At 37.7% G+C, this 21,880-nt stretch overlaps 2 protein-coding genes across 2 annotated transcripts; one reads left to right on the forward strand and one right to left on the reverse strand.

Annotated features, from left to right (window-relative positions):
• Positions 1-851: 851 nt before the first annotated feature.
• Positions 852-2,639, reverse strand: LOC140936580 (coiled-coil domain-containing protein 124-like). Its single transcript, XM_073386083.1, has 2 exons — positions 2,415-2,639; positions 852-1,791 (listed from the first exon to the last, which is right to left on the reverse strand). The coding sequence occupies exons 1-2, from the start codon at positions 2,571-2,573 to the stop codon at positions 1,282-1,284; spliced, it is 669 nt and encodes a 222-aa protein (XP_073242184.1). The 5' UTR covers positions 2,574-2,639; the 3' UTR covers positions 852-1,281.
• Positions 2,636-21,733, forward strand: LOC140936579 (vacuolar protein sorting-associated protein 33B-like). Its single transcript, XM_073386082.1, is given in 24 exon segments — positions 2,636-2,768; positions 4,960-5,040; positions 5,448-5,509; positions 5,735-5,784; positions 6,057-6,124; positions 6,554-6,599; positions 7,124-7,218; positions 7,771-7,843; positions 7,846-7,874; positions 8,490-8,592; positions 9,148-9,225; positions 9,883-9,956; positions 10,220-10,306; positions 13,397-13,490; positions 14,450-14,524; positions 15,088-15,152; positions 16,007-16,061; positions 16,397-16,443; positions 17,231-17,305; positions 18,659-18,700; positions 18,975-19,076; positions 19,547-19,637; positions 20,077-20,190; positions 20,782-21,733. Coding segments are annotated over 24 exon segments (1,758 nt in total). The 5' UTR covers positions 2,636-2,693; the 3' UTR covers positions 20,859-21,733.
• The last annotated feature ends 147 nt before the right edge of the window (positions 21,734-21,880 follow it).

Genomic DNA, 21,880 nt, shown 5'->3' on the forward strand with positions numbered 1-21,880 from the left:
TATAGTAGTTGCTAAAAAATATATCTACGTGTCCCAACTGTTCATCAGTAGGATGCCTAAAATGCGTGCAATTCCACAATTGGTTTTGGCAGAGAACATCTGTCACAAAAACTAATTTAAAGTTGTAATATTGCAACATACAAATGAGATCAAACTATTAGTTCTGTAAATTGGAGAAACACTAGAGGCATAAGTGAACCATAATTAAGATGGAAGAGATAAGAAATTTAGGCTAAATCTTTTAAGATGCAGAAAATGTGATGTAACTGCTGTAAGAACAAGCTATGCTTAGTTGACCACTGTCAAGCTTAGAAATGCCCATGTCTCTCAAAGAGGAAATGAAGCAATCCCACAGGGTGGGGGTGGGGATAAGCAATATTCAGTCAATGATCCACAGGAAAACAAAAAATCCAAGTTCTTCCAAAAGAGGGCAATCTTCAGGTTATTGGTCCAGATGGTCAGCTACCACTGAGCTACAGAAGACTTGGAGGCGCTTTCTTTTTACTAGGGTCATGCAACTCTACTAGTACTGGGTTCATGTTGATAGCTGGTGTATCTGTATAGTGAATAGATACATGTGGTTGTTAAACTGCTGAAAGAAGAAAGTGCCTACCCCATGATTGAGTTTATTGACATAGAAGACAATAGTTGCCATTCTACCATATAAAATTAATAATTTATATGGTAGAAGGGCTACTATTATTAATGGCTACTATTATTAGTAGTACTATTATACTATTATTAAAGCAATTATTGCTTTAATTCCCATCAGATCCTGAACAGTAGATGAGGAACCACATTGTGGGTGTACTACCATACATTAAATCATTATTTATTTTTCCAGAAACACTTCAAAAGGAAATGGTAGTTTCTTGAGCTGTGAGGAAAAACAATGTGACACCCAATTCTAAGCACTCCTTTATTCTTGTGTAATGTCTTCTGATGTTCACATAACTCGACATTGCAATGCAATTCAATTCCATTTTCTTCTGTAGCATTCATTTCTGATATATAGATTTCCTGGTGTTGGAAAATCAGTGTAGAGTTGTTGAAAAAATAAGTCATTGACCAGAAAGTAACCAGTGCAAAACTGTTTTAATGTCTTAAGGGTCATGTTTAACATTAACACCTCCATAGCTTTAAAACATGGAAATGTCAAGTGAACATAATTTTTTTAACTAAATGTCTTAACACATTCTTGTAGACTAAGTGACAAGGCAATCCTTGGAACATTATCATAATAACCATAATAAAAGAGACAAGTTCTGTTTTTATTGTTTGCTATTTCCTTTTTGCATATACCATGTTCATGGGGTTTTCTGGGGATTTCATCCATTCTTTTTTGAGTAATTGTTTCAGTTGTGATAACCGTAAGTTAGGATTTTCTTCTTTAAGCAGAGGAAGTTCACGCTCTTCATACGCATTATAAGCAGCTTTCATTCTCTTTTCTGGGTGTTTATCCACAGGTGTTTCAGCAACTTTTAACACAGCTATAGCATCTTCCACAGAGCGTGCTTCTACAGCACCTTCTGCTGCCATCAATGCAGCTACCATCTGGTTAGGATTTTCATCCAATAGTTCTTCTTTCTCTTCCTCTTCTTTTTTGCTTTTAGCAGCAGCTGCAGCAGCTTGTGCTGCCTTCCTTTCACGTTCAGCTTGTATAGAAGCCACTGTCACCTTTGTAGGAATACTGCTAGCTTTTGACTTTAATTCACTCTCCTCTGCCTTGAGAGCTTCCTGATTGGCTGCTTTGCGTTGTGTTGCATCAAGACGTTTACGCTCTTTATCCTCCTGGTGAAAAAAAGCAAAAACATACATAAATTTACTACATCCAGTTTAAAATCACTTGTTCTTGGCTTCCATCCAGTATACCTAACGGGCAACTGTCATACAGCTATTTCAAGATAGGATGTCGGAAAAAGTGCACGCGACAATGCTGAAAGGTATTGAGGGTGGTTTTGAGTTCACTGTTCTTCAAAGAAATTTGCAAGAATGGCACTAGAGGCCATGGACTTACGTTTGTAATTGCTAAAGGAAAGAAACAATAGTATTGATCATATCCCATATTACCTTTCGGGATTGTCGCGTACACATTTTTTCCGACAACCTTTCTCGAAATACCTGTATACATGAGTTTAACTTTGTGATACAGCTGTAATTTAATTGAATTTGGCACGGGTAAAATCTACGTATAATTACTAACGACTAGAATTGTCAAAGCCCTTTTTTCGTTTTTACTTTTTAATCTTCAGTAATTTATCTGCTTGAGCTCAAATTTAAGCTTCTGTTATGACCGGCAGGCTATTCTAAGTCTTAATGTTACGTGTCTCCCGAAACAAGAAGAAGGCAAGACGTGTCCTCTAGATTTTCTTCAGACAGGTAACATGTCAAAACACAGCTGACAACAAACTAACCTTTCTTTGCTGTTTTCTCATAACATGTTTGTCGGTATCTTCCCAATATTTATCCTCTTCTTCCTTCTCCTTCCGCTCCCTTTCAGCTGCTTTTGCTGCCTCTTTACGTGACCTAGCTTCTTCAGCTTTTGTATTTACCCCTTTAAATTTCTTAGGCATCCTAAATTCTGTTTTTGTGGTAATAAATTATGAAAAAATGTGCTTCTACCATTGACAACACAACAGTTCAGCTTCGTGCTGGTGCAATAACAGCTTTGTAGCCAGGCCTGATAAGGCAACATGGCAGTCCCAGGACCAAAGTTCTCTGAGCTGAAAGTCATAACTAGGCACCGACTGGTGGAAATTTTGGAATCCGTAAGTAACTGTAAAGAAGAAAGCAATATTCAGGGGTAATAGATTTTCGCATGTTTTTTATGCCTGTCGAGATCTTTAAGTAAAGCTTGATGTGTCCCAGGTCTAGTCAGTGTATTTTCAGCTTAATTAATTACTTTTACTTTAATAAGCTCTAAAATTTCTGGTTTTTGGTGATGCTTTTTCAAAGTATATTTGCTTGCCTTGTTTTTTTTTGTTATTCCTTTTTTATCTATAACCAGAATATAACCCTCAAGGGATGTGAGATACATACAGTACATGTTTACATTTCAATTTCTCTTGGGAAACAGCTGACAGGTGTACAATCGTGCATTTTACAGTTACAGAAAGAAACGAGGCTGGAATTGATCTAGTTTTGATACAACCCTTCTGCTTTCTTATGCAAATCTTGTTATTTTAATGCTAACTAGTATTTTTCTGACAATTTTCATAAGAAAACAAAGGAGGTTTGTATCAAAACAATTAGGTCAAACTCAGCTTCACATTCACTCGAAGGCTAGGGTACTAAGCCCACATGGGGGTCAGATTATGGGAGCCTTGATCTGAAACAGGATTAATCAACTTAAAATCATACGTTTCCCTAAAATTATGTAGGGTATTAACAGACAGTAAAAAAATTTCTTGAACTAGGCAAAAATGGACATTTCAAGAATGGGATATCATTTTGCATTTTAAAGTGGGATCCAGTTTATTGACCTTGGACATCATGCTATCATTTACGTCCATGTCAGGGAAGATAGTTGGTTACTCTTGAAAAATATATGATTTGGGAGCTGGGTTGATTTCTGATTATGTAACGGCGTGGCCGGTGGGAAGGTTGAAGTGGGGAGTTGGTGTTACTGCAGTAGAGATAGTCTCAACAATTTAGTTCTTCAGAGATTGGAATCTCAGTAGACTCTCAAGATGATTACAGGAATAGCTGCTAGCTGAAATCAAGGAGGGTTTTCAACATGTTACTCTAGCTATGTGGCAAGCAACTGATAGTTAGTCATATGAAATTATTATAAATGCTGAAAATTTTGAGAACTTTTTCTGCCACCCTAATTTTGGTTTTATTTTTTGAAGTAAAGTATTACATTTTAAGGTGACTCGACCCAGTTTTTGGGGGGGGTACCATCCTACTTTGAAGCTCTCTGGTATGCCCACCTTTACTTTTATCGTAAGTCTAACACATAGAATGGATAACATATAGATCAATTAATCTACAATATAACATAAAATTTTTGGCGATCGGAGTAAATGTCACGTGGTTATAATGCCACGCCCCTTTGAGGTCTGAGTCGAAAATCTGCTGTTGCCGGCATTTTTTCGTGAAAATCTCTCGGCTACACATAGTGCGCATTAGTGCCTTGCACTGAACAGAGTTTCACCAAAATCGCAAAGACCCAATTCGAGAAATTCAGCGGTTTCCAAATTTAGGTCATAATTTATGCGAAAATGATAAGCAAACTTTACACAGATTATATCTAATAAACTATGAGATTCATCTCTGTATTTTGGGCATCCTTATAACAGATGGGTCCTTGCAAGTCAGCAAAACGCTTTAGGGCCTTGTAAATGCGCGCGATTTTGAGCAAAGCAAACATTTAGAAATTATAGTTTTCGCTATTCGTTGACGTTTGTCAGCGTTTAAGAGTCAATCTCACGAAAAAAGCATTTTCTTAAAAATTCGTAGTTTTTTTTCCTTCAAATTTTTTCAGAGCCTCAATTGATTAACCAACAACCCGGACTCTGAATTTCATGGTCATTGAAAAACTGTGATATTATCTTCTATAAGCCCAAACCTGAGTAAACATTGAAGATTTTTAGCGTTTTGGCTGAGTTTGTGCTTTGGGAGTTGTCCATTGTTTCTTGTCTGTCACTATACAGCATTCTTGCTCAGCACGCGTGCAATGACCGCGCTTGGCTGACTTCCGAATGCTCACCGAGATATGATAATTTAGTATAAGAAAATAGAAGGGATTCCCGTCACGAGTTGGTTTAATTATTGGCTTGCATTAAACCTATGAAAAAATGATATTTTTGATTGATCTATATGTTATCCATTCTATGTGTTAGACTTACGATAAAAGTAAAGGTGGGCATACCAGAGAGCTTCAAAGTAGGATGGTACCCCCCCAAAAAAACTGGGTCGAGTCACCTTAAAGTATTTTTTTCTTCTCTTTATTGCTAGGTACCAGAAACCAAAGACCTTGTGATTGACCCTCAGTTAATGAAACCTTTGGACCATTTCACTGGAGCATCATTCCTGAAGGTCTTTGTTCTTTAAATTTAAGTGTGGGGAATTTCTGCTTTTAGTTAGTTTAATAATGGACACCTCACTAAAATAGACACACAGAGTTAATCCCTTCCATTCTTTAGTGATCTTGATCAGACCAAGGAAGAAAGGAAAGAAGGGAGGGAGGGGAGAGAGGGGGATGGTGAAAGTTATTTGTTGAATTAAGAAATAGATGGTATTATATAAATTATTAAGCTAAATGATAACAATGAAGCTAATAAATTGGCAGTGGAAAAATGAACCACTAGTACTTGGTAGACCAAAAAATGTAGCTGAAGAAAGGAAAAAGGAATATAAAAACAGATACAGTGTATAAGAAGTTAATGGACAAACATGCTTTGTAGATTCAAACCAATCAATTTTATGTCATAATTCTGTTTTAGGAACGTGGGGTAAATAAGATCTTTAAACTTGAAACTGATCGCCTTGATGTTGGTGGAAACATGTAAGTTGGTGACGTACAAAATTTCAGCATTATTTTAGTGAAATTATGTTTCTCCGTTATATAACAAGTAAATATTTATGAGGGAACAGTGTGTATTGTTGGTAGCTTTTTGTTATGATAGAAGGTAAATTTACTTTCCCACCTTCAGTTGCAATTAACATAAAAGATCAAAAAGTCAACTGCCTGAGGACAAAAAGACATAGTTTTACACTTCAATATTTGTAGGAGAATATACTTGCTGAGACCAGAGTTATTGTTAACCAAGTATATTGCAGGTAAGAGGAATTTTTTTTAATTTGAAATCTGCATGCGTGCCTAACATAATTTGTAGAACTAATAAATTAGCGTCAGTGCTTTCATGCATTTTTTGCTTCACTTGGTATGCCAAGAGGTTTGCTGTCGTAATTAAATGAGCTCTTGAATAACCCCTGCTGCCATTTAAAGATATTGAAAACTTCATTATTTTTGAGAAATCATTGGTAGAGAAAATTCTGCATCAACTCTAATGCTCTTTATAACCACAAATTCAAAATTTTCTTCTCCACAGATCACATTAACAATGACAAAAAAAATGGGAAAAGCAGATCATATAAAATTGTGTTTGTTCCTAAAAAGGTGAGTGATATTAGTCTAGAAATAGACCATGATATTGAATAAATGGTACAGTTCAATGTTGAAAGAATATCTCAGGTCCTGAAAGATTGCTTCTTATCAAACTTACATGCACAGTGACTGTGGAATAACGGTACTCATTCATGCATGCCATTCTTAGAGGTGGTCAGTTGATATTTCATATCCTGCAGTAAACATTTTACAATGTTTTAAAATTAAACTAAGTTAATTTTCCTTGGAAACATTTTCAAAATTTGGTGTCCATGGGGGTGAGGGGATGTTGTGGAAATAGATATCAAGTAGATATCAAGACTGTATTCATTTGTTCAAAAGATGGATGGGTTTTACTTATCCAGTGAATAATGCAAGTGGTTTATTCCCTTAACACTTGTTTATATGATCATTAGTTGAATAGAAATGTTTTATTTTCAGTTATGTGTGTGTGAGATGATTTTGGAACAAGAAGGAGTGTACGGAGGTGATGTTACAGATCATTTTACTTACTATGACCTCATTTTTCTCATTTGATTAATTTTTTTTTTGTGAATAAAGGAAACCTTACTAATTATGTTGTTTTTTCATTTTGGTGGCATGAGCTTTGATCTCAAAGAATTGTATATTAGACCATAAGTTTTTTTGCTGGATGAGTTTACTGGTTATTCCTTTATGCATCAAAGCAATATTGCCTAATTCTGCGAAAGATGTACATGTTCAGCTAATTAAATTAAATAAATTTTTAAAAAATATCCACTTTTCTACTTGTTGAATAATCAGCTTGATTGGACATGAATGTGGTTCTTGCATGAAACATTCTTCCCTTTGAAGAAAACTCTGCACCAACTGTCAGCCAGGAATATTATTAATTGCCATGTTTGCTGAACTCTACCCACCAATAGTTATGAAAACTTGTAACAAGTAAGTTTTGTTCCCTTTTTGTCAATGGTAAAGGAACAGCTGAGCCTACAAGTGACCATTAACACAGGGAATGACTTTGGATTTCAGATTTATCTTTTGATGAATTTCAACTAGAATTTATACCTTTGGATGAAGATGTGTTGACTTTAGAGATGCCTAGCTTTCTCAAAGACTATTTTCTTGTAAGTACACATTATATTTATCTAGTGGGTTGCTTTCAGTTGTGTCTACAGTCTTCAGTTTTGTTATTTCATGATTTTTTCCAACATTACCAATAGAGATATAAGGGGGACTTTCTAATATTTATTATCAGTAAAACCTCTTCAGATTCCATCATTGTCTTCAGGTGAGTGTATGCACATAACAGCTTCGCAAGATTAGTTACCACTCACAGGTCGGCGTCTACCTTGAAGGATATGGTCTGCATTTCGTTAGAGTGTTTGTTTACTGACCGCAGCTCAAGGCATGAAATTAGGCCAGACATGGAGGAACCACAGGCGTATCGTTCCAAGCCTTTTCACGTTAATTTTAGCCTGTGTGGCAAGTGTGAAAGGGGCAAGAGGTAGAACATTGAGGTGGAAAAGTGAGAGAAGACTCTCTAACTCCCTTTTTATTTTTAAGCCCCACTCCTATTTTAAGGCTACTGTTATTAGTTTGAGGTAATTAATATCCTTTTACCTACCACTGGCCCCTTATTCGTCATATTTTTTTCTGAATGTCTTGTGTTGTTTCAGGAGGGTGATCAAACATCTGTCTCATTTGTGGCTCGTTCCCTTGTCACATTGCAACAGCTTTATGGTACAATACCAATATGTATGGATTAGGAGACTGTGCAAAGGTGTGTACCAACATGTTGGGAAAGAAAACTAAAACAGGGCCATTTGGGCTTTAATTCAAGTGAACATGTGGTGGTCGTAGTCGTTGAGCATGTCAGGTTGTTTGACTGACAGCTAGTGATTCTCAAAGCCGTCCTGGTCATCGTTGTCAATGTAGTACGTTGTAATAGTTGTGGTTTTTGTTTGCACCGTGGTCGTTGTGGTCTTCGTGCATGTTGTGTTTGTCTGACAGCTTTATAGAACATGCTCAGCCTTCTATGCGAGTTGCTGGCTTGATGTGGTAACTAACTGTCCTGCGCACGATATGTTTTAATTTCCTCATTTTTGTTTTCCTTTGATGTATTTTGACCATATATGTTTCAATTTGAAAAATAAAGCTCGCTTGATGTATTTTGACCATATATGTTTCAATTTGAAAAATGAAGCTCGCTAACCTTTCTGCCTGCAAAAGTACGACAAAATTGTGATGATGTAAACAATTTGGAAAGAATTAACAAAGATTTTCTTCATGTATCTACATTAATTGTATCTATGGGCCGCAGTTTCAGTAAGAAAGTTGCTCAAAGCGCCTTCATCCTGTAGTTCAGGGGCTGATTAATATGATTTTTACCTTGCAGGTAGTGGGAGAAATAACCAAAAGCATTTTAGCTGAGGAACCTAGCCCTACACCTAACCCTGTGGGTGGATCCGAAATCAGTTGCCTGATCCTAATTGACAGGGGTTAGTTGCTCAGTCTTAGCCTACTTATTTGGGTCAGCAGATTCTTAAGTGTTGTAACTAGCTAGCATAGCATAGCGAAAGCAGTAGTGTTAACTGGGTGCAGAGTAGTAAGCAAACAGTGTATGTGGTGGTTTCTGTGTACCAAAGAATGAGTGGTGCGCACAACTGTGGCTATAAGTCTGTCTTATTTCGAATCATTTTAAAAACTGGAATGCATTTTCTTGGACTGAATTTGTGGAGAGAAAATAGGGGTGGACTATCTTAACTTTGCTAGTTTGTCAGACTTTTCAAATGATTATAATTACCTCTGCTCGTAAAATATATAGAGGATATCACATGGCCACGCAGGGATACGACTGAGCATGTATGGCCCTAAGCAACGTTTCGCAAAAAGATACGCGGCTATTCAATCTGGTATAATGCAAATGACTCCTAAAATGTAGTGAAGGGCTGTTTTGTCCACAAATATTAAACTGTACTATATTTAGTCAGATATCCCATAAAGATAAAGAAGGAACTAATTTTGCCAATTATTTTTGCTGTATTGCCTTCAAGGTGCTGACTTTGTTACACCACTGTGTTCTCAAGTCACTTACGCTGGAGTGCTTGATGACACCTTTGGTATCAAAAGTGGTAAGTTAGTTACCTCAGAAAAAAAGGTTCTAAACTGTAGTAGAAATTTAGGCGTTTGTTTTAAAATAAACTGTGGTGCAGCTTTCTCTGTGCACGAGTAAAACCCGAAAATTTAGTTTTATGAACCATGTTTATAACTTAGTTTCCCACTGTAGAAAGAGTCAAAGCTAAGGTTCGAAGCGCCATCTCATATCTGAGAATAAATCTTGTACCGAAAGGTCTTGACCGAGAAGGCCTGGGAAGATGCCGTTCAGGGCCTAGGCAATAAGAAATCTTTTTTGACGAAAAAACACTCAAGGGGACTCTCTCCCCGCAAAAAGTTTTTTAAAGTGTCTATTTTCTGACCTTCTTCGTATTTGACAATAATGACGTGAAAAGTCATGTGACGTTTTTATCTAATGTTTTTTTTTTAAAAAAATATGAATCTAAATCGATTCCTATTACCTAGACTGAAATGCGGGTAACGGCGATATCTGCGGATCCGCATGCTATGTAGGAATGTGCGGAGTGCAACAAAACCTTACACTGTCACGACGGATCCAAAATTATATGATGAAGAACATTAATAATAATGTATTTTTTATTTTTACATATAGTTTTGATTCTCACATATTTTTTGACGTGGATCGAGTTAGTTGTGGTCCGTTTTGTCTACAGGTGTTGTAGAGTTTGGCCCCGAGGTAACTGGAAAAGACCAAACAACAAAAATGTTGCTGAATGACCAAGATCAGGTGAAACAAAAAATAATTTAAAAGTTTATAACTGCAGAAACCTGCCCGATCTTTCTTGAATGGACCACTCTCAACATTTCAAGTAGTTATCCGCTTTCCAGGGCGTTAGCAGCATTCAGCAGATAGAGGGAATAATTTCATATACATGCTCTCATATTATATTATCATACATTCTTATATGCTATTTTTTTGGTAAATGCTCAATGCTGTTTAAACTGACAACTTCTAAAGTTTTTTAACATACTTTTTGGTTTTGATGAAAGGTTTTCAGCGACATACGGGATCGCCATTTTTCAAATGTGTTTGGTTATCTCAGCCAGAAAGCGAAGGATGTTCAGTCGGGATATGATGTAAGTACAAGTTTCTGCGTTAGTTATCGTGTTAGAAACCACATTCAATTTTACTGTAAGAGGAAAACTAGATAGAAATTTTCATGCTTTAGCACTGATCGTTTTTTGGAATTGTTTTTATTCCAATAGTTTTTGGATTGTGTACTTCGACACAGATAACTTGTTTTATTTCACACGATGAAGTTGATTCAATTTCTTCCATTTTGTTTGGTTGGTAAGGTTGAAGAAAAATATCAGCTGTTTGTGATGTTGCAACAGTGTGATTATGCTGTCTTTGGAACTCTTCTCTTTTCTCAAGAATGTCTTCTATTTCCATTCGCCATGCGCGACGCTCTTTATATCCGGTTTTAGGTTTCACCTCATTTTTTCTCATGTTAAGCGTCTCCAGAATCGCCGCCCTCAAATGACTGTTGAATGCGAAACAGTAGAGAAATGGATTCACAAGAGAGTTTATCTGAATCAGCAGCTCTGACCAACGAAAAAAGGAGCTTGTACGTAAGAACGGAACAGCCATTCCAAAGAAAAGTACTGTGAGGGAAGGAACGTAGCAGACCAGCAACACAACTGTTAACATTAAGGTGTTTTTGGCAACGGCATTCTCGCGCCTTTTTCTGATTTTTTCAGTGTAGTTCATTTCAGTATTAACTCGCTTGTGCATTCCACGATAAACCCTGATATAAAAATACATGATTAAGGCCACGCATACCGCCCCCGGAAGAGTAAAGATAGTGTTCAAGATTTGTAAATACCTGTACTGCACCCCAGCGGCCTTAAGTATATGCCCCGGAGTTGTTGTTAACAGAGCTAACAGCCATGCCACTATCGCCAACTTTTTTGTCCGTTTTATACGGAAAAGAGCGTTGTAATGCATCCACTTTGTTACTGCCACATATCTCTCCCAAGCGATCACAGTCAGAGGGTACAGTGATGTACAAGCAGAAGCGTATAGTACCAGCTGATTAGCAAACGCTATTTCACAAATCGTATGACTCAAATCCTTACGGAGAAGTAGCACGTCTAAGCTAATGCTTAAAGGCATTGAAGCAGCACCAACTAACATGTCCGCTACCGCCATGCTAGCTAACAAAATGTTGGAGTTCATTTGTAATTCTCCTCTTTTCGATACTGCTCTGATAACCAGAATGTTCAGGAAAATGGTCACAGGACAAGCGATGCCCGTAATGATGGAAGTACTAAGAAACGTGGTTGAATCGCTTAAAATCCATGTAAATACTGGTTGGTATGGACAGTAAAATGTTGTAACGTTTGCTGGTAAATCTATATTTTCAGTGGACATCTTGATATCAAACAGAATGGGTCATCACAATAGCATTAATAGACAGTTAAATACACAGATCGCCTACCGGTCGTTTGTCCTCCTTCTTACTAGTAATTAGGTGGAGAAAGTTTGTTTACTTTAAGTAAAAAAAACAGTGGTTTGTTAATTGGAAGCTTTATAAGTAAACCAGCAAATAATAGCGGTAATCTTTTCCGTTCCACTTTTGCTTTAAATTTCGAGTCCGAACCTTGCCAGATGATGCTTTCTTTTGTTGATGCTTTTTCGAAAAGTTATCTTGTTTATGACTAAAAGAAATGTTTTCCACTGTTTGTATGGCTCTAGATAAGTATATTCTGGATTTTAGTTTTCTTGTTTTATTTTCTTATAATGACGCTCTGGCGATAGTAAATGGAATTTATTCATTAATTAGAAAAGGATTTTGAATTGAGTAATTGAAAAAGGAAAAACGTAAGCTTTTGGTTATCTGGTAACACACAGACACAGAAATGCAGCTGTCAAGTTCAGTTACTATTAAAAAAAACACTTGTGCTACGATTTAGCATTTACATGGTATTATAATAACAGTAATAAAAAACTGACATGAGAGTGAGCAGCAAAAATACAGACGTCACTGTGAAACTGACATGCGTAAACCATGAAATCTGAAGAATTTAACTTAATTTTTATACAGCTTACACAAAAGTGCTGACATGTATTTCCCCAAAAAATGTGAATTGGCGCAGATAAGCAGAGAAAGATCGCGTTCCTTTCTTCTTTCTTCCACGCGCTAGAAAAACAAAAATCTTTCCCGATACTGACAGAATTACTTTATTTTAAAATATAAACAGTCTTAAAACGGAAGTAATGTTTCTTCTCAATACTCCAACTAAATTACAAAATAAGATCTCTCCATGCCCACACCAGAGTTGATTCATTTAGAAACCATTAATTTTCATTTTTTTTACTTATTCCTCGTCTTTTAGCTTAAACCGTAGCTGCCACAGAACGAAAGAGTGATTCGTGTTCCTAAAACGTCCAAAACTGCTGCGGACGTTCTTCGGACACTTAACCCGTAATTTTTCATTTTAAATTCAGTGGTTGAAGTCGGTTGAAGAAAAATTGGGTACGTGCCAGCATGTTTAAAGGTCTTAACCGTTTTTTTTTTTCATCAGGGTAAGAAAAAAAAGTGCATGGTTAGGTTTTTTGTAACCGTCTCGTTTGCTTAACGCAGCCAATCGATCAATTAATCAATCAATCATTTATTTAGCCTTCGCCATACACGCAAGTACCTCTCAACGTCGAAAATTGCTGTGTTCACGTCGCGCACACATTCAAGTAACATGCTAAAGAACCTCACAAGACCGGTACACCATTCACACAAATTTCTGTAAATAAAATTCGTGCAGGCGGTGTCAATAGTACAATTAAAAACACTTTGAAGTGTTTGCTTTGAACTGATTAGGTTTCAGTCTGGTCATTGTTTTGACCTGGTTTTGATTAAACACAGAGTTTATTAAGTCAAGGCTGGGTCCGCCGGCGGCGGCGTTTTCATGCCTGTAGATGTCTTCCTTAACGTTGTTTCTAGCAGAAAAAAACCTCATAATTTTCCAATCTGCGAGAAGCAATACCCGATGCGAGAAGGAAGCACGCGTAATATTTGTTCTCGCGCGTGTCCTCCTCTCTTCCCACGCACACTTATCTCGTGCCCCATGCATCGTATGCGGCTGCTTCTCAAGCCGTCTGCACTAGGACTACTAACTGTGACTTGGGCTAACTCCGCAGTAATGGAGAAAATGCGGTTGTTGTTATAGAAACGACAGAACCTGTCAACTGTGTCAGAGATGAAGAAGTTTGTGTCTGATGAACTAAGAGGGTTGAGGGATCAACATAAGGGACTGGCAATACGTAAGTTGAATGTTCACTCAAATCTCCTTAGTACGCGGAACACTGAGCACTGGTCATCACAAGGTGTCCCGGCGTAGTACCAAAATACTAAAGTAATAAAATATATAGGACATTAACGTCGTCAAATTAAACATTTATAACGTTCACAAAGCCGTTGTCCCACGGACTGTGTCTATGGAAGCATACAAAAGTTGCTCACTTGTGCATTTTTAAACAAAAACCGTCTTCTCCATAACTCGTTTGATGCTAAAATAGTCTGTATTTGACGTCTACAATTTATCCTTTCCAGCGTATTGTAGCGCTGAGAACATCGGCATGCTCTCACTTGAAGGTCTTTTTTTTTACGTTCAAAAAGGAAAGGCGTATTACAGCACGTAGTTGACAATGAAGTGTCCCCATTAGCGAGTTTGACTTTCTATGAGAATCTGTTGATTGGGCAAGAAATTTATGTCCATTGTCAGCATAACTAGGGTCCATATTCAAGGGTCGAATTCAGAGAAAATGTAAGGGTCTTTCCCAGGGACAAAGAAAAATGTCCGTATTGACTGTATGTAGGATTTAACGAGCCGAAAACAATTGTGGAATTGCACACATTTTGAGCATCCTTCTGATGAGCTGTTAGGACATTCATATATTTCCATCGACAACCATTATTTGTAGTCTGTCCCCTTTGTTTATACATCTGACCTGGCCTTTCAAATTCTTCCAGCTTACTGACGCACTGACTGGCTGACTCACTATCTGACGGACTGACTGAGGGACTGTCTGTCTGTTTGACTACTGACTCACCCAATGAGGGACTGTCTGTCTGTTCGACTGTGTGATTGACTGACGCCTAGTCCCCATGGTTTGAAAAGAACTTCCTTGCCAGAAAAGTACATTTCATACAAATTCTTTTAATTTATACCAGATCATTTTTCCCGGCAAAAACTAAACCTAACTAAAACTAAAATTTCCAGATATTGGTGCGTGCGAGACAGTGCTGAAGACTAAGACGAAGGAAAACTTTGAACGGCGGCTTCGCGCAGAGCACAGTATGTAACGTTCATGGTCATTTTTTGCTTTGTTTGTTGATAAAAATAACGTGTCATGATTTGAGCCATCAGGTAGTCCTTTTTAATTGCTTCTTTTTTGTAGTTGGTTATTTGTGTAGATGGGTTTTTTTGGCGTCCAATTTCATTATATGCTTTAGAAGTCAAATCAAAAATCCTGACTGCGACCGTACAGTCGTAGACAATTAGCTTGTAATTACGCATTTTAAACGATATTGAAAAATATAAGAAAAGGAAGAACTTGCAACTTGTTTGGGGAAATGATGTAGGAAAGAATACTGAGTTTGAAAATATTTCCTCAAAGGTCGCCACTGCTAGTTGAGAAGTATCGCGTTTCTCTTACAGACCGTTGCGGACTCTTGATTTCTGTACAGTTTTCATAACGGACCACAAAGTTCTTTTGTTAGAACAACACGCTGCTAAACGGCATTTATCAAAGAGGTTGTTTTAAACTTCAGTTTGTTATTTCTCCTTTGCTGGTATGAACCTTGACAGTTAATAGCTAGTGAATATATCAGAGTAATTTTCTTTCTTTGTTGTTATAGATATGCTAGAGCTGATTGAAGACAAAGAGGATATTGATTATATAGAAGAATGTATCATAAGACAGGTTTGCCCTTTCTAACGGACTATTCAATGCAATCAAAAGGACGCTTTTGCCGAGGTCCACAACTAAGCACTAGCAGTTTAATAGAAATACGTGTAATTGCAAGAGGTTTTGAATGTGTTGAATTTAATTAACCATCTGTTTATTACATGTATTATCTTGTCAATAGCTTCCTCTGGGTACGGAGTCCTTCCACAGAAGTGGTAGGAACCGGTTAGGCCTCTTTTGCGGTGGAATCTTTTTACCTTGCGGTGGACACATAAATGTTGATGAGGTCATAGCATTTCTTTTGTCTTTATCTCATGAATAAAATGCGGCGGAATCTCATTATCGTCAACATGATCCTACCGATGGATAATTTTCTAAGCTTTTAGTCAACCAATAAAGAAGCAAGACATTCACTGACTTAGCGAAACCTGTTCAACGGGTTAAAGCACCATGATCTTATCTTTATGAGATTCGTCCGCATTTTATTTAAAAGATAAAGACAAAGGCATGGACGTTAATGCATTCCACCACAAGTTAATGAGATTCGACCACAAAAAACGCCTCACTTGGTCCCTACTATACTACTCGCCACAGAGTAGTTTGAAGAACAAGACAAGTTTAATGTTTGAAACTCATTGGCGTTACCACACGAGTCCCTCAAAATAGCATTTCAAAATCAACCCAAGTTTTATATTGTGAAATACTGAAAAGCAAACTGCATGTTGGTAAAGTGTTGCTAAAGAGGTTTTACTTGAATAGTCACACCATAGCATTGTGTTCACAGACTTAAATGTAGCAGCAACAAAAAGCCTGGTTAATTTAGATTCTTAAGTTATATAAAGTAACCATATAATTTTCATGGTCAACAGGTGAAATCACCGAAAACTCTACAACTATTGTGCCTGCTTTCTGTAACGCGCGGTGGTAAGTTTTAGGAACGTGGACAAAGTTGTTCGAATCTCGGGATGAATTTGATAAAACTTTTGCAAGTGTAATTTAGCAGTGAAGCAATAACCATACTCCGGCCTGCCTTAATTGAAAAGGGATAGACTTCAAAAGATCGTTGCTCATGTATATATCGGTCGCAACCGTTCATAGATAGGACCCCTCAAATGCGTACAATTCCACAATTGTAAACGAGTTACCTAACATTTCATTACAGTATATTTCCGTAACGTTTGTTCACTTGAAATCACACTGTTTTAGAACCTTGTGAACAGTTCCGTTTAAATCTCTTTATTACTATTATTACTTTTTAGGACTTGAACCCAAACTGCATCAAACCCTAAAGCACAGATTCCTTCAGGTGCGTTAATATATGTGCAGTGCTTCTGCTGTGTTTCCAACCACTCGAGTTCGGTTTTATCGTCTTTCATCATCACTCGTTGTAGAAACGCAATATGAGGTTAGTTCACAGGATCCGGCAGTGTATTCCGACTTTTTTGAAGAAGACAAAATAAAACGTGGTACAAAACGGAAAGACAGTTTGCAACATGAGTTATTTAAGTAGTCAGAATTGTAAGCGAGTAAGTGTTTAATTTGCCCAGGAGACTTCGTCACAAACTACTGTCCTTAAAGATTGCTTGAGAGCCGGCTCTGCTTTGTGCCTTACAGCAGAACCCTTTGTAGCCATGACATTCTCATGGATACATGCTATTTGTTTTGTGCTTTCTCAGCTCACTCTATATTCTTGCTTTAGGTTTAGTGTGAGTGATATCCATATGTAGTAGATTCCCAGGTAACAGTGCACTGTTGCCCTTTGACGTTAGAAAATTATGGTGGGAAACAATTTTTCGTGTTAGATACCACGTGATCTCGAAGGAGACAATGAGGGAGCCTGTAAATGGGAAAAAATCCAGCTATAGAATTGTTGGCTTCACCCTAGGGACCTAGGTGGACTTGAAGTGATGTTTTGACGTATTCATCAGGTGGACGCCCACGCTGGATGGAACAGCAAACGGTTTCTCGCAGTGGTTTCTCTCCCTTCGTAGCGTAGCGTCCGGCCTGGAGAAACCACTGCTTGCAGGGTAGCCCTGGTGAGAATTGGCCTATGAATCAAAGGTTTTTAAAAATTTTTATTGTCTTGTTAACAGAGTTTTGGTCATGATCACATGTTGACGTTTAGTACTCTTAAGCAACTGGGGCTTTACACAGAATTCGATTCACAGGTGAGCCACTAAGCTTTGGCTTCTACCACTACCACCAATACTACCTCTACCCCTACCACTAACACCCCACCTCTACCACTACTATTGCCCCTACCCCTACCCCTTCCACTAACACGTTACCGCTACCACTACCACTAACACCCCACCACTACCGCTACCGCTAACACTAACACCCTACCCCTACCACTACCCCTACCCTATCCCTACCGCTACCACTAACACCCTACCCCTACCAATATCACTATTCTTTAGATAATGATAGAATTAGGCGACATATAAACAATGTGAAAGAGAAATATAGATCAACCTGGCGACACAGCCTTGAACATTCAAAGAAATTAGAATTCTATAAAGTTTTTAAAAATGAATACTCTACATCCCATTATTTGCACCAGCTAAGGGCCTAGGCCAAACTCAGTTAGTTAAGTTCATGAAAAGTTCGGCGTCTGGCTCAGTTAATCTGTTTGTCTGCTTCTCCGGGACAAACGTTGATCTTCACATGCGATAAACTAAACTAATAAATTAAAAGTTGTAGATAACGTATATTTAGCCTCGTTCGCCTAAATTTGCGTTTTGGTCTGAATCAGTTGATTGGTTCGACGCGTCCTAAGTTCCACGTCTGACCCAGCAGACGACCTTAACTTAATTTAGGTCGACCCAGATGAGAGTTTAATTCGTCCCATAAAAAGTTCGGCGTTTGGCATAGGTCCAAGAAATTTTAATGAAAGTCGAAAGTTAGTCAAGTTTTAAATAAGTAATCACAAACTTATGGTTGAACTAGGTCGATATCAGATCGATAATGTAGCCAGAGAAAATAGATTATGTCCATTGTGAACTCGTAAAATACTGAAATACTCTTCGCAGTAGAGACAAACTTTTTTAAACAAACTGAATGAAATAGTACCTGACATTAAAAAGAAATCGACATCAGAAAGCATAAAACTTCTCATGAACTCCAACGACTATCATGTAAATAAGCTGGTAATGAAATTCATTTCCTCCTGTACCAAGCGAAAGGAGTGTAACTTAAGTTAATTAGTGTACTATATTAATTAAAATAGGTTAGCTTTTGCAATACTGTAAAATGTTACGGTCATGCTAATAAAGCAATTTATTACTTATTACTTACTTACCACTACCCTTACCACTATTAATACCACGACTACCACTGTACTACAACTATCACCACTACTACCAATAACACTATTATTCCCACTACCACCACCACTACCCCTGAAACTATTACTACCACTACCACTACCCCTACCACCACCACAACTGATACTGCTACTGATGATGCTGAGGCTGGCGGGCGATATTGTCGCTAATGGTGTGATTTTTGTTTTCTAACAGAGGAGAAACACTTTCAAAACTCTCAACAAACGCCTAAATCTGGTATGTATTTTGCAACAACTGGTCTGTCGCTGTCGATGAGTTGAAACGTGGGGATTGAGACTGGACAGATTTTCATGGTTGCTTTTCCATGTTTTTGCGAAAGAGTTGATACTGATTACAGTGAAACGTGACTATTAAACGCACGCCATGTTACGCAGGCTCCCTGTACCTTCTTTCCTTCCCATCTTTTCTGTAAAACGAAGCAGGCATGTTAAGCGGACACTAGAATTGGTCCCGTGGGTGATAGCTTATTAAGACTTTGTTATATCAACAGGTGCCAAAAGATGGGGATAAAATCGATCTCAAAAAGCCGCAAGATATGGCCTATGTATTTAGTGGTGCGTACACACCGATTTCCTGTAGACTTTTGGAACAGGTAAGCCTGTTACATGAAAATAAGGTTACAGAGAGAAGGGGAAATTACTGACAAAATTTCCTTTTGTTAACATGCAAGTCTTGAGAATATTTTTTCATCATGCTGTTTTCTTGGACAATGTCCTTAAACATTTTCTTTTTAAAAAAATACCTTTTCAACATTATAAAAAACGGATCGTGCAAAAGAGCAAGATGAATTGCGTTAGGCGATAACTTAGGGATTCGGAGAGAATATCCAGCGGATTTTTGGCACTTTGCTGTTTTCCTGCAATTCAAAATATTGAGTTATTGAGGGATGGACAAATATAATTTGGGTATTTCAAACTGGTCTGTTGTAGTAAAATTAAAATTCAGTGTTTTAATTTGACCATTTCCGGTAAAGTATGTTAAAAAACAATTAAAAGAAAGATAAAAGAGCAATGTTACTTCGACTTGGAGAATACCATTGCCTGAAACTCCGTTTTTATTAAGGTTTTGTCGAATGGATTTTCTGCTTTTGAAGAGATGTCCAGACTGCTGGGTGTCAGTGTATTCTCTTCCCAGATGCCTCTCTCTGCGAGACGTAAGTTGATTTCCTTGCGTTTGGGATTGTAAATCAAGAGATTTAGCTCCTTTCACTTTCCTTGGCTCTTTCCCCATTACAGAGAGACGCAGCTTCTGTACAATGACCATGCAATAATCAATACTAACCCTTGTAGAATAATTTCAGGGGTTTAAGTCTGGCATAGTGGTGAGAGCACTCCCCTCCCATCAGTTTGGCCCGGGTTCAAAAACCCGGTGTCGACACCTTATGTGGGTTGAGTTTGTTGTTGGTTCTTTCCCTTGTCCAGAGAAGTTTTTCTCCGGTTACTCCTATTTTCTCCTCTCCTCAAAAGCCAACATTTTCTGATTCCAATTCGACGAGGAATGGTAGACGAAAATCACCATATTGATGTGCTGCCTCTAAATCGTTATATATTATATTTTTTTCCCTTTATTTCCTTCTCTCTTTTTCTCTTCAGATTCTAATTTAAACGATACCTATCCAGGAGGATCAAAGTGTAAACTAGTTATGTTTCTCGGTGGCTGCACCTTCTCAGAGATCTCTGCCATCAGGCTTTTAGCCAGAAAGTTAGGTAAGTTCTGACCCAGCTATAAAGTTACCTAATTTTTGTGGTAGTGGAAAGGAAAACGTCTTTTGAGCCCTTCTCACACTGGTGAGACCATTGTGACCAGGTCTTGCATCTATCATCCTTGGTTACGATTCATTGACTCTATAAAGCGCGTAAATAGTTGATATATAATAATAATAATGAGAGAAAGCAAACCACTCTCCAGGCTTTGTCAATGTTATTACATTCCTCCGGAAAAAGGGTGAATTTTACTCGCCCCATACTACTACTCCAAGCTACTTCTGGGTTGTTCTCCTTACGGTGGGAAATTTACTTGTCAACTCAACCAAATTTTCTGTTTCACTCTTTAACCGCCGCAGCCCTTCAATTTTATTAGAAACTTAACTCTATCACAGAGTTACCAAGCAACACTGAGCCATCGATACCCAGTCCTACACCTGCAACACGCGACTGAGCAATGTAGATTGGGTTCATTTTCTCTCAAATTTCATTGTTTTCAAAATTTAGGAGCGGTCTTTATCGCCTCCAAGTAATTGCTTCAATCGTCTTCTTCCTTTGTTGACTCTTAGCTTGTTCTTTGGTTTCTTCTATAAGGTTGTCGAATAATTGTCGCTACTACAGCTATTATAAATGGCACTAGATTACTGGAGTCCATATCAACACCTCATTAGGATAAGAGGCTAAAATCCCCCACACGAATGAGTTCCTTCGCTGCATGTCCTTAGTTACTGGTACAGCGACAACTTACTGGATGTGAACCCTGTGAAGATAGCCTTATCCTGGGAGGAAGAGTAGATGGACAAAGAAATTTTAACCGTACAGGACTGAGCTCCTTTAAACGTTTTATGACCTGGTTAAAACCAGCGTTATTATTAAACTACAATCTTCCAAGAAGTCAATGGATGAATATCTTAAGGGGATTCTTAGTTGTTTAAAATAACGATCTTGTTACTTGAGACTCGGTAGATTTAGCCTTTCTGTGCAGAGTGGAACACTCTGATTATCACTTCAATGAAAAATTGTACGTTTCTGAATGACGTTTATTTAGCATCTCGCTACTCGCCATTTATATATCTCCCATAATACAACTTGTTTGCCTCCTAAAGGTTTGCATAACCTTTGTTTTTAATTTCTCCTGGGTATTACAGTGGTCCCGGGAGAAATTGAAGACAATGCTGCATTTTTGGGGGGAGGGAGAGGTTGAAAAAAGGTTCATTATGGGAGATATGCAAATGGTGACTCCACGGAGGGTAATTGTTAAATATTCCCAACTTGTTAATAGAAACAACTGCAATAATAACAATATAATCAAGGTATTAAGACATTAGAAATGCTGCTACTTTATTAAATGAAGGAAAAGATCGTATGGCAGCTAAAGAATAGAATGCAGTTTTATCAGCTGGGTATTCCATATTTTTAGATGAAAACTAAAATGAGTTAGTTATTTAGAATCAACGACTGTTACACAACCCTTAAAAAGGGTTGTCATAATAAAAACCCACTGACTTCCAAGAAATATTGCTCGTCAAGTGTCCCCATATTCGATAAGGCAGAATTGTGAACTAACTATACCCTTATATATTAATATTCCGTTTCCATAAGCTGTACTGAAGAGCGGCGCGAAGAGGAAGAATTTAATATTCAATTGTGCTTCCCTCTTCTCTACAATCTTAACACAGCATTCGGATCCAAA

Source organism: Porites lutea, chromosome 5, assembly GCF_958299795.1.
Source record: "Porites lutea chromosome 5, jaPorLute2.1, whole genome shotgun sequence".
Lineage (NCBI taxonomy): Eukaryota > Metazoa > Cnidaria > Anthozoa > Scleractinia > Poritidae > Porites > Porites lutea.

Excerpts from the sequence above, each read along its gene's own strand:
- LOC140936580 (XM_073386083.1), bottom strand. The coding sequence starts at position 2,573 with ATGCCTAAGAAATTTAAAGGGGTAAATACAAAAGCTGAAGAAGCTAGG. Across the intron at positions 1,792-2,414 it reads TGAGAAAACAGCAAAGAAAG|GAGGATAAAGAGCGTAAACG; the intron begins GTTAGTTTGTTG and ends TTTTTTCACCAG.